The sequence below is a fragment of the Anolis carolinensis genome, chromosome 3 (assembly GCF_035594765.1).
Source record: "Anolis carolinensis isolate JA03-04 chromosome 3, rAnoCar3.1.pri, whole genome shotgun sequence".
NCBI lineage: Eukaryota > Metazoa > Chordata > Lepidosauria > Squamata > Dactyloidae > Anolis > Anolis carolinensis.
In genome coordinates, this window is record NC_085843.1 from 157,695,895 (window position 1) to 157,711,308 (window position 15,414).

The window sequence follows — 15,414 nt, forward strand, 5'->3', positions numbered from 1 at the left end:
CGCCCCGAGTCTCCTCGGGGAGATGGGGCGGGATACAAGAATAAAGTTGTTGTTGTTGTTGTTGTTATTATTATTATTATTTATGCTGTATCTGTGATTCATGGCTGTTCCTGGACTTTGTCAATTTAGGAACTTTATGAAACATTTGGATTATTGTTTGGTGCTCACCTTTTGCTAAACCTTTTGCTAAATCTTATCTTCCTTCCTTGTTCCTGATTTTATATGCTTTTTATCTGTTTTTACAATAAACTGTTTGCTTATATTCCTGGACTCTGGTGTGGTGCAGTGGTCATAGGTGTTTCCAGGCCTGGAGTACAGTAGAAGGCACACTGGATCATCATCTCGCAGTGATACAGACACAAGAGGGAATATGGAGGAGGGACACGGGAAGTCTTGTGTTCCTCTTGTTTAAACAGGGACCAAGGTGATGATTAATTCCCCCACCTCTTGTTTGATTCACACACATTTTAAAAAACCATCTAGTTCTGAGTGCACATACCTCTTTCCATTTTTGGCAAGATAATTCTTGATGTTTGTAGAGCTGATTTTCTAGAAATGTATCACACCTTGAACCAGATATTCCATACATATATATTAAGAGGGCTGTAAATGTTATAGAATGTTTGAGCATCCATCTATCAAAATTACTGAGTAAAATGAATAGGAGAAAAAGGCAAGATCTTTCAGGTATGTGACTATGCTAAGCCGAATATCGATCTCATACTTGAACCTACCTCTTCAGATAAAAGCTTGGTCTGTATTTTTTAAATCTTTATGTTCAACATTACATTGACTTCTGTATCAGTTCATTTAAAAGCATATCTTTGTTAATGAACTTTTGATTCTAATCATTAAAGTGGAAAAAACTAATCAAATCTAACCTAATTAGTGACATAGCAACAGATTGCAGCAAAAGTTTGGCTTTTGGACTACACTTCCATTAATCTACAGCCAGTGTTCATGGACCCCCAGTGGTGCAGTGGGTTAAACCGCTGAGCTGCTGAACTTGGTGACCGAAAGGTCAGTGGTTCAAATCTGGGGAGTGTGGTCAGCTCCCACCATTAGCCCCAGCTTCTGCCAATCTAGCAGTTTGAAAACATGCAAATGTGAGTAGATCAATAGGTACCGCTTCAGCTGGAAGGTAACAGGGCTCCATGCAGTCATGATAAATACACACAAATGTCTATACTAGACAATATCGAAGAGATAAACAACCACTATAAAGGTTCAAAACATGAAAAGATTCAAAACATAAAAAGAGATATGTACATTAGAGCATCCTGCAAAGGCCATTATTGTTGTTAACTCTCAGATAATATTGTATGTATATGGTGCTCTGAATTACATAGTGCAACTCATGTTTTGAAACTTTATAGCATTCGCTTATCCTTTTTACATAGAAGGAATATAGCTCTATACTCAGAGGCCTGACTATTTCTGTGGCCTTTGCAGGATGCTCTAATGTACATATCTCTTTTTATGTTTTGAATCTTTTCATGTTTTGAACCTTTATAGTGGTTGTTTATCTTTTCGATATTCTCCATGCAGTCATGTCAGCTACATGACCTTGGAGGTGCCTATGGACAATGCTGACTCTTTGGCTTAGTAATGGAGATGAGCACCACCCCCCAGAGTCAGACACAACTAGACTTAACGTCAAGGGGAAACCTTTACCTTTACAGCCGGTGTCCATGCTGGATTGGGCTGTTGGGACTTCTCACCTGAAAAGAAACTCTTCCAAGTCCTGAATGCAAAACTTCATCCACAACTGAAATAACCCATGTAATCCCCATTGCAAGTGAGACTGACCCTTGGAAAAATTGCACATTCAAATAAATTGTAGGAAATCTGAACAGAGAACTTTTCTATTTTTGATGGAAGAGTGGGAGGAAAGCTATGTGCCTGATTCAGCGAAACAATAACACATGAACTTTAAAGGAAGAACAGTTAGCGTTCTGTTCAAAGAACTACTGAGCAAATTCACTCATTGCAAAGCAAATTCCCTTCTCTCACACACACATTAAACACAATCTCTCTCTTAAAAAAACAAAACCATGCTTGGTTTCATTGTATAGAATGTGTCACAGCACTGTCTTCATTAGAAGCGAAACAACAGGCTGGATTGCTTTCAAAACGGCTGGCTCCAGACCTGCATTCCTATTGACCTGAAATGTCAACTGCAATTATATTCTGCTCACTGCCAATCACCCCAGTAGCTTTGTAGAAACAAGCTTTTGGAAAAGAAAAGGAGTTGCCACCTCAGTGCCCCGCAGCAGCAATCCATGCAATATGAAAGTCACAAGAAGTGATAGCCACCTTTAATTCAAGGCCGCTTCTCTTTCCAAGCAAAATGAATGGTTAATCTCCTGGCTATTCAAGTTAGAAGAGGGCTTTCTCTGCAAGACATTATTATATTTGGTCTGTCCCGAACTCCACTTGACCTTTTCCCCACCCTGGGCTTTGCTGCAGACAAAGGAAGAACGGATAAGTGCCTCTTAATAAGCACCCTATCATATAGAAGTTAACTTGTTCTTAAAACAAAGCAGGCTACTATTGTTGTATGAAGCCTGGGGACATGTTATTAGTTTAATCTGTGAAAACTACCCTCTTTGAAATTGAGCTGATCTGTTCCTTCCACAGCAGTTTCCTAAAGCCTTTCTTCTTTGACAAACACCAGCCTCCCCTTTTTCTTTGCCTTCCATGAATTCACTGTGGAGCCCCCAGTATCGCAATGGGTTAAACCCTTGCACTGGCAGGACTGCTAACCTGAAGGCTGGGTTGCTGACCTGAAGGTTGCCAGTTCGAATCCAGGGAGAGTGTGGATGAGCTCCCTCTGTCAGCTCCAGCTCCCCATGTGGGGACATGAGAGAAGCCTCCCACAAGGATGGTAAAAAAACATCAAAAACATCCAGGCCTCCTTTGGGCAATGTCCTTGCAGATGGCCAATTCTCTCATACCAGAAGCCACTTGCAGTTGCTCCTGACATGAAAAAAAAACTGTGGAATTGCTCTTTCTTTCAGAAGAAATAAAATACATCTCTGTGTGTGTTTTTAAAAAGGTAAAGGTTTCCCCTGACGTTAAGTCGAGTCATGTCTGACTCTGGGGGTTGGTGCTCATCTCCATTTCTAAGCCAAAGAGCCGGCGTTGTCCATAGACACCTCCAAGGTCATGTGGCCGGCATGACTGCATGGAGCGCCGTTACCTTCCCGCCGGAGCGGTACCTATTGATCTACTCAGATTTGCATGTTTTCGAACTGCTAGTTTGTGTGTTTTACACAAGGAAATAAATGTAAATATATGCACATTTATTTAATATGCAGTTTGAAACCACTTTCATTACCATGGTTTAGTGCTATGGAATCATGGGAATTGTACAAGGTCTTTGGCTTTCTTTGCCAAACAGTGCTGGTGCATCACCCAACAACAACTCCTTACTAGAGTTGTACGCAGAACCGTTTTCCTTCATTTCATTCATTCTTTTGTTATTTTCATTTCCTTCAGAATCACGTAATGGGAAGCCCCCCCCCCCCCCCCGAACTAAAATCAGCTCGACACAAAAGCAAGCGGGACCTGATCCCTGCTTCTCGCCTGCTTTTCGTGAGCATGTGGCGCTCCATGTCTCCTTGTCTTGGGAAGAGAAGACTGTGTGTGTGGCATGCAGGCCCAGAAAGCCTGCTTGCAGCCATGCACCTTCTCTAGAGTAAGCATGAGAACTTGCCTCCTTGCCTTGGAAATAGAGTGTGTGTGTGTGTGTGGCACTCAGGCCCAGAAAGCGTGAGCATCTGCCTGCAATCGAACACCTCCTCTAGAGTAAGAACGAGAACTTGCCTCCTTGCTTTGGAAAGAGAGAGAGAGAGTGTGTGTGTCATGTACACTTTAAGAAGCCTCCTTAAAGTGCACACCTGCCTACAGCTGAGCACCTCTCCATTAGAGTAAAACAGCTTCAATGCCTAAAATGATGGGAAGGGGAACCTGGGAAGCCCCCCTCACATAATGAGCTGATAGAAAATGAATCTTTTGGCACCTCAGAGCAAAAACAGATATCTGCCCTCCAGATATTGGGAGGCTTCCAAAAAAGGGATCAGGGACTCCCACTGAAAGCTGGGACTCAAAACAGGTCAAGGTTTACCCTGAAAGCACAACCCTACTCCTTACCACCGGGCCATGGTAGTTAAAATGGTGATAAACTTTTGAACTCCATTTGAAGTAACTAAAGGAAACTGTGTATGAAGTGGGAAAATAGGAGCAGGAAGGAACAACTGGGGCATTTTAGAAGAAGTTAAAAAGTGGGATAATGGATGATTTACTGGGACTATTCCAGTCAAACTGGGATGCTTGGAAGATATGCAACTGGCATTGTGAATTAGATATATAAAAGATAGCAAACAGAAACTCAGGTTTACCTGGGACTGACTTATGCTTAAATCCAGTTGTTAGTCTCAACTACAGTAGACCTAATGAATCAATGGGAACCTGGCAAATGAACAGTTATGAATTCCAAAAACTTAGATATTAAAGTCAGAACCCCCAAAACAAGGCTAGGATGAATTATCTCCCCAGAGCCAGCCCTAGGTATTTTTCAAGTGTAGGCGAACAGAATTTTGCCCCCCCCCCCAAAACCAATCACTGAAAAATAAAAGCATTGGATAAGTGAAAATGTTTGATAATAAGGAGGGATTAAGGAAAAGCCTATTAAACATCAAATTACATTAAGATTTTACAAATTAAGCACTAAAACATCATGTTTTACAACAAATCAACAGAAAAAGCAGTTCAATACCTTGCGGAGGCAGGCTGCAGGAGACAGGAGTTGCCTTGATGGCGCCCCCAACAAGATGGCGCCACAGGCAACTGCCTAGTTGGCCGGGTGGTTGAACCGCCTCTGGATCTCCCAATGCCCTGCTTGACTTTAGAAGCAGGAATCCCCTGCTGAGAAGCCTTGCCTGAGAAATACAGGAACCAGAGAAATGCAGGAACTTCCTGATCAGTCAAGACATATGGCTAAATAATAGATCAGAATGTTAATAATCAATTAGCTAGCACATGACCACATGGCTAAATAATAGATCAGAATGCTGATAATCAATCAGCCAGCAGCCAATCATCCAGGGGTATAATGAATCCCACTCAAAGTGATCCCAAAAGTCTATTACCACAGCCCGCTCGTCACTGTTCCATCAAGGGGACTAGGCAAGCTTATCACCTTAAGGACATTCCACCTTTATAGTGATCACTGTCACCATTGTCTCCAACCAACACCCATTTCCCTGCCTGGAAAGCCCCCTGCCAGCAGAAGAGGGGATGGACTGAAGCACAGCAATGGACTCGGTTTTTTAAGTTCCTGTTATACACATCCACCAATCACAAGCTGTAAAACATGACAACCATGAATGTACATCAAAGCAATGAGACAACAGATCTCATTTGTACCAATCAGAACCATTTTGAATGTCAAATGCTGGTGTCTGTAAATGGAAGGCATGTCAGATCTGCGATTCTTCCTTGATGAACCAAGCAATTAAAGCCTGGAAATCAGCTTGAAAGCATCTGGATAAAAATCAAGGGAACCAGGACTCAAAAAGATCTCGTTGTGGGTGTCTACTACAGACCTCCGAACCAGGATTAAGAACTTGATGAAGTCTTCCGTCAGCAGCTGACCGAACAGGCACAAAGAAGAGATATAGTAGTCATGGGCGATTTCAACTATCCTGATATCTGCTGGAAAACAGGTAATCCAGGTAATTCTGTTTGGGCTTAAGAACATGATTGGGTCTAAAACTGGGCAGAAATAGCTTTGGATATAAAAGCAGGGACCTTCCCCCAACACTGCCTCTCTTGGCTCTTAAATGACATAATGGAAAGAAAGTGTTTTAGAGGCAAACATAGCCAAACAAGGGATTATGTTGCATCACTGTTGGTAAAATGCAATACACGTTAATGGGAAGCAGGTCCTGAAGGACGGAACCCATGACTAATCACTGACCTTTGAGGGATGAAGAAAGCGGTGTTTGAAGAGACTAAGCAATCCAAAACAGTGCAAAGAGATGAAGCAGTAATATTGCAACTCTTTGAAGATGAATGTTACTTTTAGATGCTAAGGTTACCCTAAAGAATTGTTTTTGATAATGAAAACACTGTATCATTATCCATGTTAGTTAGGAAACCCTAATATTTAACAGAAATAGATGTTGCAAACTTTAGAAAGTAGCTAATACATCCCTTATTTGTGGAGGAGAGGAGAGGAGAAAGGGCTTAGGCAGATATGAGGAACGTATGTCCTTTCACATGTTGTTGCACTGCAATTCCCACTATCCCTAACAACTGGCTATGGCTGATATAAATCGGAACATCTGGATGCTCCATCCCCAATGTCTGTGTTGATATTATTGCTTCATAAGTTACATGACAACAGTAGGCCTGTGCATTATATGAGGGATTCATTCCAGGATCCTTCATTTAATATGATCTCAGAATATAATTTGGAACCCTATTTTCCATGAGCTTCTAGATGAAGTACCATATATACTCATAGAAAAAAAGAGTTTTCGGCCCTTTTTTGAGCTGAAAAAGCCTCCCTTGGCTTATAATGGGGTTAAGGCTGGGCAGCGGAGCCTGGAGGTCATTGCTTGCAATATATGATATATTTCTCTCTCTTCTTACCTTTCCTTATCAGTGTGTTTTCTTTTCCAAAGCCTCCCTCGCTCTTAACCAAGGGAATATTTTGAAAAGGGAAAGGAGAGGGAGATAAGCCCTTGAAAGTCAGGAAGAAGAATATAAATAAAGGCATTTTCCCATGAAATATTTGTTGATCTCTCTTACAGATATATAGGCATTTCCCCCTGCAAGCCTTTGCAATACCTATGTACCTATATATCTGTATCTATCTATATCCATTCATTTTACATATTAATTTTCCCATCATATGTTTATAGGTCTTTGCAAATCCTATATACATATAGAGAGATTTCTATGTACCTGTATATCTGTATCTATAGGTATACATTATTTTTATATATGAATTTTCCCATCACATGTTTGCAAGTCTCTGCAAATTCTATATAGATATAATTATCTATCTATATATAGAGAGATGTCTGGATAGATATATATGAATATAGATATATATGGCTTCCAAATATTACAGGAGGAAATGTACACACAAATATATATAGACATATCTACATAGATATGTGTCAGGCTCACTTCAAAGGACCAGTCTGAACGCAGATCAAAGATAGCTGCTCTCAAATCCAATCTTTATTGAAGAATACATGACTTTGGAAAAAGTCGAGAATGACCTAATGTTTACATACAATCATTTTTATCACCTCTGATGCAACGTAACACCACACGCAAATATCATCATCAAACCCCACCCCATGTATCACATTTCTACTATTCCCACACACTCTACCAATTATAATTGTTTATACTTTCAACCCCGAGTTCCCAGGCTCTTCTATCTTCTTCTGCCAGGTGCTTCCAGGATTATTTATGTTATGACTCCAAGTCCAGGGCTTGGAAATTCAGCCCTGGGACTTGGTTCCATGACATGGCGCCCTCTTTTTCTCCATCCTCCTCTTCGGTGCTTCTTTCATCACAATTCTGAAATAAATCAAACAATAACTCTATGTGTCCATTTTGTCCAAAGTAGCCATATACTTTTTCAGTAAGCTGCGATGGAATACTGGGTGTATTTTCCCTAAACTTTTTGGCAATGCCAACTGGAAAGTTACTTCGTTGATAACACCCTGTATTCTGAATGGTCCAATATATTTGGGGCCCAGTTTTCTCGAAGGTAGCCCCAATTTGATGTTTTGGGTACTTAACCACACTAAATCTCCTTTCTCCAATTTATCGCCTTCCATCCTTTTTCTGTCTGCGAATGTTTTATACTTTTTGTGTGCTTCCTTTAAGGATGCAGTCACTTGACTCCAGCATTCTAGCATTTGAGTTTTCCATTTCCCTGCCCCTGTTTCTTCATTCTCTGTCCATTTTGGCAACTGGGGCAGAGGCTGTATTTCATACCCGTAAACTACTTCAAAGGGAGTTTTATTTGTTGCGGAATGTATAGTCGAATTAAAAGCTAGTTCTGCGAAAGCCAGCCACTTAGACCAGTCATTTTGTCTCATGTTAGAGTACATTCGAAGGAACTGCCCAAGCGTCTGTTGAGTACGTTCTACCGCCCCGTTTGTCATGGGGTGAAAAGCAGAACTTAGACTCCTTTCTGCTCCTAGCATTTCCAAGAATTTTTCCCAGAATTTTGCTGTGAACTGAACCCCTCTGTCACTGACCACTCTACTGGGACATCCATGAAGTTTGTAAATATGGTTTATGTACAATTCAGCTAGTTTCTCTGCCGATGGTAGTTTCGTCAGTGCTATAAAGTGGGCCTGTTTAGAAAACAGGTCTAATACTGTCCAAATATAACGATGTCCTTTGCTAACCGGCAGTTCCCCCACAAAGTCCATAGCTACACATTCCCAAGGTCTGGTAGGTTCTGCTACTGTTTGTAATAATCCCATTGGCTTCCCTCCTCTCGATTTATTTCTGGCACAATCATCACATTGAACAACATGATTCTTTATGTCCTTCCTCATTCCTGGCCACCAACAATGTTTTGCTATTGCCTTTGTTGTTTTTGTAATTCCTGTATGACCAGCGCTCTGGTTATTGTGAAAATGATGCAAAATCTTAATCCTTAATATTGCTGGGATATACAGTTTCTTGTTCACAAACCAAAATCCCCCCTTCTGCTCCCCCTTTTCTGCGTTGGATGCGATCCACTGATCTCCTTCGTATGATTGTTTCAGTTCTTTTCCCCAACTATTTTCCTCGTCGAATTCAATAATAGCAGTGTTCTCTCTTTGGGTCTGCGCTCTTGTACTGACAGCTAAGCCCCATTGTTTATCAGAGAATATTGTTCCCTCTTTTGCTGTGGTTATGCCTTCGTGTTGAGGCATGCGTGAAAGAGCATCTGCCAAGACATTCTGTTTCCCTTGGAAAAACTTTAATTGGAAATCGAACCTGCTGAAGTATTGTGCCCATCTAATTTGTTTGGGGGACAATTTTCGAGGAGATTTTAAATACTGGAGGTTCTTATGGTCAGACCAAATTTCAAATGGGATTCCGCTCCCTTCGAGGAAGTGTCGCCAGCATTCTAAGGCTTTTAATATGGCTAATGCTTCTTTTTCCCATATGGGCCAACATTTTTCAGTTTCACTGAACTTCCGGGACAAATATCCACAAGGTTTTAAGTTCCCATTTTGATCTTTTTGCAATAGTACTGCCCCGTATGCACAGTCTGAAGCATCGCAATGGATTATGAAAGGGCTCCGGATATCAGGGTGTTTTAGGACGGGTTCTTCTGTGAAGCATCCTTTTAGGGTTTCAAATGCCTTTTGGCATTCTGGCGTCCAACTCAGTTTGGCGCCAGGAGCTTTCACTTTTGCTGTCTCCCCTTTCCCTTTTGTTTTTAAAAGTTCAGTAAGGGGTGCGATTATTTGCGCAAAGCCTTTTATGAACGATCTATAAAAATTTGCAAACCCCAGAAATGATTGCAATTGCCTCCTTGTTTGAGGTACTCCCCATTCTTTTACGTCTGATACTTTAGACGGGTCCATAGCTAACCCTTCTGGAGATATCCGATACCCCAGAAAGTCAATTTGAGTTTTATTAAATTCACATTTGGACAGTTTTGCATACAGCTTTGCTTCCCTTAGTCTCTGCAAAACTTCCCGGACCAATTCCACGTGCTTTTCTTTATCTTCGCTCACGATCAAGATGTCATCAAGGAATATGAATACTCCTCGGTACAACAATGGGTGCAGTATTTCATTTATAAGCTGCATAAAGCAACTGCCGCCATTTTTTAACCCAAATGGCAAAATTTTATATTCAAAATGGCCGAATGCGCAGGAAAATGCAGTTTTCCAAGTATCCTCGGGTTTGATTCTTAATTTATGATATGCTTCAATTAAATCCAGTTTAGTAAATATGCTCCCTTTCTTCAATACGGTAATTAAATCCTTTACTAAGGGCATAGGGTATTTATTGTCCTTAGTAATTGCATTTAAATTTCGATAGTCAATGCACAATCTTAGAGAGTTGTCTTTCTTTCTCCTAAATAACACTGGGGCTCCGAGAGGAGAATTGGATGGCTTAATGAAGCCTCGTGCCAGGTTCTTATCAATATATTTCCTCAATTCCTCCTTCTCCTGAACAGACATGGGATATACTTTTGGTTTTGGTAAGTTTGCTCCTGGGGTTATTTCAATTTCTACTTCTATATTCCTCTTGGGAGGTAATTTACTTGCCTCTTTCTGATTGAAAACATCTACAAAGTCTCTGTATTCAGGTGGCAATAGCTGTGGGTCTATTTCCTCTGCTTCATTTCCCTCGTCCTCCTCTCCTGCTATTTTGCTTATCTCCCATTGCGTTTGTTGTTCTTTAAATGCTAGGCTCTTTCCTCTCCAATCTACTTCAGGATTTGCCTGTTCGAGCCATGGGATCCCTAGTATTACATGGTATGTGGCAATAGGGGCTATCACAAAGGATATTCTTCCTTCCCATTTGCCTATTTTACATGGGACCCCCCGTATTTCCTTCGTAGATACTTCCCCAGCAGCAACTGATCCATCTAGCTGCGAAAAGGCAATTGGGGAGTCAAGCAACGTCTGCTGGCATTTCAGCACTCCTGCTAATTCCGGAGTTATAATGTTCCTAGAACAACCGCAATCCACGAATGCCCTGCAGGTGGCCCGATTCTCTAGCCCCGATAGGCAAATTGGCACTACTAGCATGCGTTTGTCTCAACTCACCAGCCTTTCCGGAGATTCTGGGGCTCGCACCTCCTCCTCCGCTCGTCTCCCGGCTGCTGGCTTGGGCTTTGAGGGTTTTGGCGGCTCCCCCTTCCGGGCCCAACATTCTGCTGCTCGATGGCCCGTCTTCCCACATACAAAGCATCCCGGCTTGGGTTTGTTGTCATCTCCTTTGAAGGGGATCCCCGGCCTCCCTCCGGGCCTTTCCTGCTTCCTCGTTTCTCCTCGACCCCTCGCCACCGGTCTTTGCTGGCCGCCGCCGCCCCTGAAACGCTTTACTTGGGCCAGGGTGGATTCGACGCGCCCCGCTAGTTGTATCCAGCCCTGGAGTGTTTCTGGGTCGTCTCTGTGCGCTGCCCAACTAAAAACCTCGGGGCGTAATCCCTCTTTGAATATCTCCACTTTGGTCACTTCAGACCACTCTGGCACCCTTTCCGCGAGATGGAGGAATTCCTCTGCGTACTCGGGCACCGTTTTGTCCCTCTGCTTTATTCCTTTAAGCTGGTCTCGAGCCCTCAATTGCTCTAGCCGGCCTCTGAACCGGTTTTCCAGTGCGGCGAGGAAGCGGGGTACTGACCTCAGGCACGGGTCGCGTCTGGCATGTAGTTGCACATACCAGCTGGCTGCTCCTCTCTTTAGTGTGTTGCCGATGGCCCGAACCATGCTTCCTTCGGAGGGGAATGTGTGTGCATTGTCTTCCATATATCCTCTGATGCTAATGAGGAAAAAGTTCAGTTCAGATGATTCCCCTCCGTATTCCAGTTTGAGCTCTTCCCTCCTTTGCATCCATTCTGCGGCCCGTTGATGCTGTCTGGGAGGCATGGGGAAGGGTTGCATCGGGTTTCCTTGGACGGCCCCTTTGAACACGCCGCGCCCCAATCCGGCGGTCATTCTGCGCGGCTCCCGAAATTCTGCCGCTGCTGTCGGCCCTTCCACCCATCCGAATGCGGGCCTCGCTGTAGCCCCCGCACCTCGCCTTCCCTCGTCGTACGGCACATCCTCCTCCTCTTCCTGGATCTCCGGCTCCTCTCCGCCTTCGTCCGCCAATCCACTGGACCCGATCCCTGGCCCCAGTGGTCTTTCCACCCCGACGCCCATTCGGGGGGTTGGAAGTTCTGTTGGAGTTGGCGGCTTCAGAGTTCCCAGAGCTTGCTGGCGCTCCACTTCGCGCGCCATTCTGTCTCGGAACTCCAGTTCCTGCCAGTATTCCTCATCCCCCTCGCCCCTCGCCGCCACGGGGCTCTGCGTTGAGGCGCACTGGCCCCTCTGGCTCCAAGCTTCTTCTTTACTTGGCTCTCTCTCGGCGCCATATCGGGTGGGCTCCTTCTGGAGATTCTCTTCCAATAGTGGCACCAACCTCCCCACGGTTTCCGACAGCCTGGATAAATTAGTTTCCAGGATGGATAACCGCAGGGCCACGGTCTCCGGCATGCTTCCTCCAGATCCCCAACTGGTTTCTGCAGCCGCCGAAACGCCTCTTCCTCCTCTGGGAATCCTCTGGGTCACGCCGTTCGGCCTGGGGTACCCCGTAGAGGAAGCTATGGCTTGCAGCGTCTCTTCCCCCAACGGCCGGGCCCCTGGCAAAGGCCTCTCTGCTCCATTTAGGCTTTGATCGCCTTCTCCACTCATTATCACTTCACTGCGAATCCGCAGGAGGGTGAGAACGGGATTCTCGACTTAAATGTCAGGCTCACTTCAAAGGACCAGTCTGAACGCAGATCAAAGATAGCTGCTCTCAAATCCAATCTTTATTGAAGAATACATGACTTTGGAAAAAGTCGAGAATGACCTAATGTTTACATACAATCATTTTTATCACCTCTGATGCAACGTAACACCACACGCAAATATCATCATCAAACCCCACCCCATGTATCACATTTCTACTATTCCCACACACTCTACCAATTATAATTGTTTATACTTTCAACCCCGAGTTCCCAGGCTCTTCTATCTTCTTCTGCCAGGTGCTTCCAGGATTATTTATGTTATGACTCCAAGTCCAGGGCTTGGAAATTCAGCCCTGGGACTTGGTTCCATGACAGATATGAATATAGATATATATGGCTTCCAAATATTGCAGGGGAAATGCACACAAAAACATATAGCGAGATGTCTAGATAGATATAAACATAAATATATGGGGCTCGCAAATATTTTAGGAGGGAAATGAACATATAAAGAGAGGATTTGCAAATGTTTCAGGGGAAAATGCATATGTAAAATTATTATGTATCTATATCTAGCTCTGCCTTGTTTATATAGGCATTTAATGTTTGTCTGTTACTATGTTGGAAGCCGGCCTGAGTCCCCATGAAGATTATTATTATTATTATTATTATTATTATTATTATTATTATTATTATTACGTTATTGTTGATGCCATATTGTTTTTATTGACTCTTCTTTTCCACTTACAGAGCTAGTTTACTGTTTTTCTTTGAAATATAGTAAATATTCAAGAACATTTAACCTACCGATGCCTCAATCAATGTAATTTTATTGGTATCTATTTTTATTTTGAAATTTGCCAGTAGCTGCTGCATTCCCACCCTAGGATTATACTTGAGTCAATAAGTTTTTCCAGTTTTTTTCTGGTAAAATTTGGTGCCTTAGCTTATATTCAGGTCGGCTTATACTTGCATATATATGGTATATCATAGAACTGTGATGGAAGACTTAGCGATACCTAGAGAAATGTCCCTTCTAGACCTCCAATGCAATTCTATGATCAACATCTATCAGAAATTATGGTGGAAATGTGCCACAGAATCACACTGGAGGCCTAGAGAGGACACTTCTTGCTATGTCCTCCAGTGCAATTCTATGATATTCAAAGTTCTTAGCTTATAACTAAAATAGTATTCAGTGAGGTCGCATAATGGGGACCTACTGTCTTCAGCTCTCAACAATCATGAGAATTTTTTGTATTAACAAACAAAGACAAGATTAGAAACAAATAATCTAGCTAGTATTGCCTTCTTGGATGGTGAGGATGTTATGGTTTGACAAATCTTACTACATGAATGTTTTAAAAACACATCATGATTCAAAAGATATCCAAAAGTCTCTTTAGATCAGGGGTTTGGCCATATATTGTCCTCCAGTTCTTATTGCACAGCAGTTCCCAACATCTGTCACTGTTCACTGTGAGGGCTTGTGAGATTTGCAGTGCAACATTTAGAGGACCATTTATTGCCCATTTTTGCTCTACGCCAACACTAGTTTGTGTTATTGCCTCCCCTAGATTATGAAGTATATTAAACCAGAGTAAAATAATTGTATTGTATGGGGGCAAGGGGATATAAGAATTCCCTAATTCAATTAAAGAGAAAGGTGATCTTGGATGAACCCTTTTCAGATGGACTGAAAGGAGGGTACCCTTTTAACAACTTTATCTTCTCTAGTCCTTCCTTCAAATCGGGCTCCAGTGGTCTAGTAATGTTACCTTTTAAAGTGCTCCTATTAGAGAGAAATAGAGCTTGGATTATCAGAGGGAGGTAGAGACAGGAATTCCTATCGTTTAACTAGTTCTAAGTGGAAATGCATACGTTTCATATCTGGATCTTTAATTTTAGTCAAGTTGTGGTCAGTTCATAGACTTCGAGAACAATAGCTAAGGGAGGGACCCAACCTCAATTCTCCTCTAATTTAGGATTAGTCAGCAAGAGCACCTCCTTCTTCACAGTCCTGATGTTAGAACTGATGTTATGCTATGGAAACGTTTCTCTCCTGCTACTTAAGCCTTGTATTTTACACAAAATCATTCTTTTCTGCATTTAGCATATAGCAAAAATATGCTAAGCCTGAATTCCAACTTTCTTTAAGCTGGGGACAGCAGCCTTAGTCATTGTGTCCCTCTGTTTCCCATAATGGATACTTTATCAAATTGACAGAGCTTAGTGAAACGGTTAGAGTAATGTGGATACATAATGCAAAAGTTTTAATCATGATGCATTTCCATTCAAATACCAAACTCAAATGCTCTGAATAAGGACCACTTTCAGTACAAATGCTTTAATTGGGAAGCATTTTAAAATATGACGCTGTTTCTCTATTTACATAAATCCATAATACATTTCTGAAATACAAAAAAAAATCCATTTAATAATCTTTTACCAATGCTAGAACGATGCTGCATATGTGAAGCCGATATTGGCTTTTGTTAGTAGATTTGAATTATAGCTTATATACATGCTTAATGGAAAAGAAGATAATTTTTATTCGAAACACTCTCCATCTTGATTACTTTGGATCCTTAAATCTCCATATTTACTGTCCTTCCCCCGGTGGTGCAATGGGTTAAACCAATTTCACTTGATGATTGGGTTGCTGACCTGAAAGTTGCCGGTTTGAATTCGGGGAGAGTGTGGATGAGCCCCCTCTGTCAGTTCCAGCTCCCCATCCGGGGACATAAGAGAAGTCTCCCACAAGATGGTAAAACATCCAGGCGTTCCCTGGGCAACGTCCTTGCAGATGGCCAATCCTTTCACCCCAGTTTCTCAAGTTGCTCCTGACATGAAAAAAAGATTCTTCCATTTCCTCTCTTTTTTCTTTCATACTGTTTTGGGTTTTTTTCCTCTCCCTAACAAGT

At 42.4% G+C, this 15,414-nt stretch overlaps 1 protein-coding gene across 1 annotated transcript; it reads right to left on the bottom strand.

Annotated features, from left to right (window-relative positions):
* Positions 1-7,230: 7,230 nt before the first annotated feature.
* Positions 7,231-12,869, bottom strand: LOC134297626 (uncharacterized). The gene is made up of 2 exons (XM_062975651.1): positions 10,821-12,869; positions 7,231-7,605 (listed from the first exon to the last, which is right to left on the bottom strand). The coding sequence occupies exons 1-2, from the start codon at positions 12,447-12,449 to the stop codon at positions 7,498-7,500; spliced, it is 1,737 nt and encodes a 578-aa protein (XP_062831721.1). The 5' UTR covers positions 12,450-12,869; the 3' UTR covers positions 7,231-7,497.
* Positions 12,870-15,414: the final 2,545 nt, after the last annotated feature.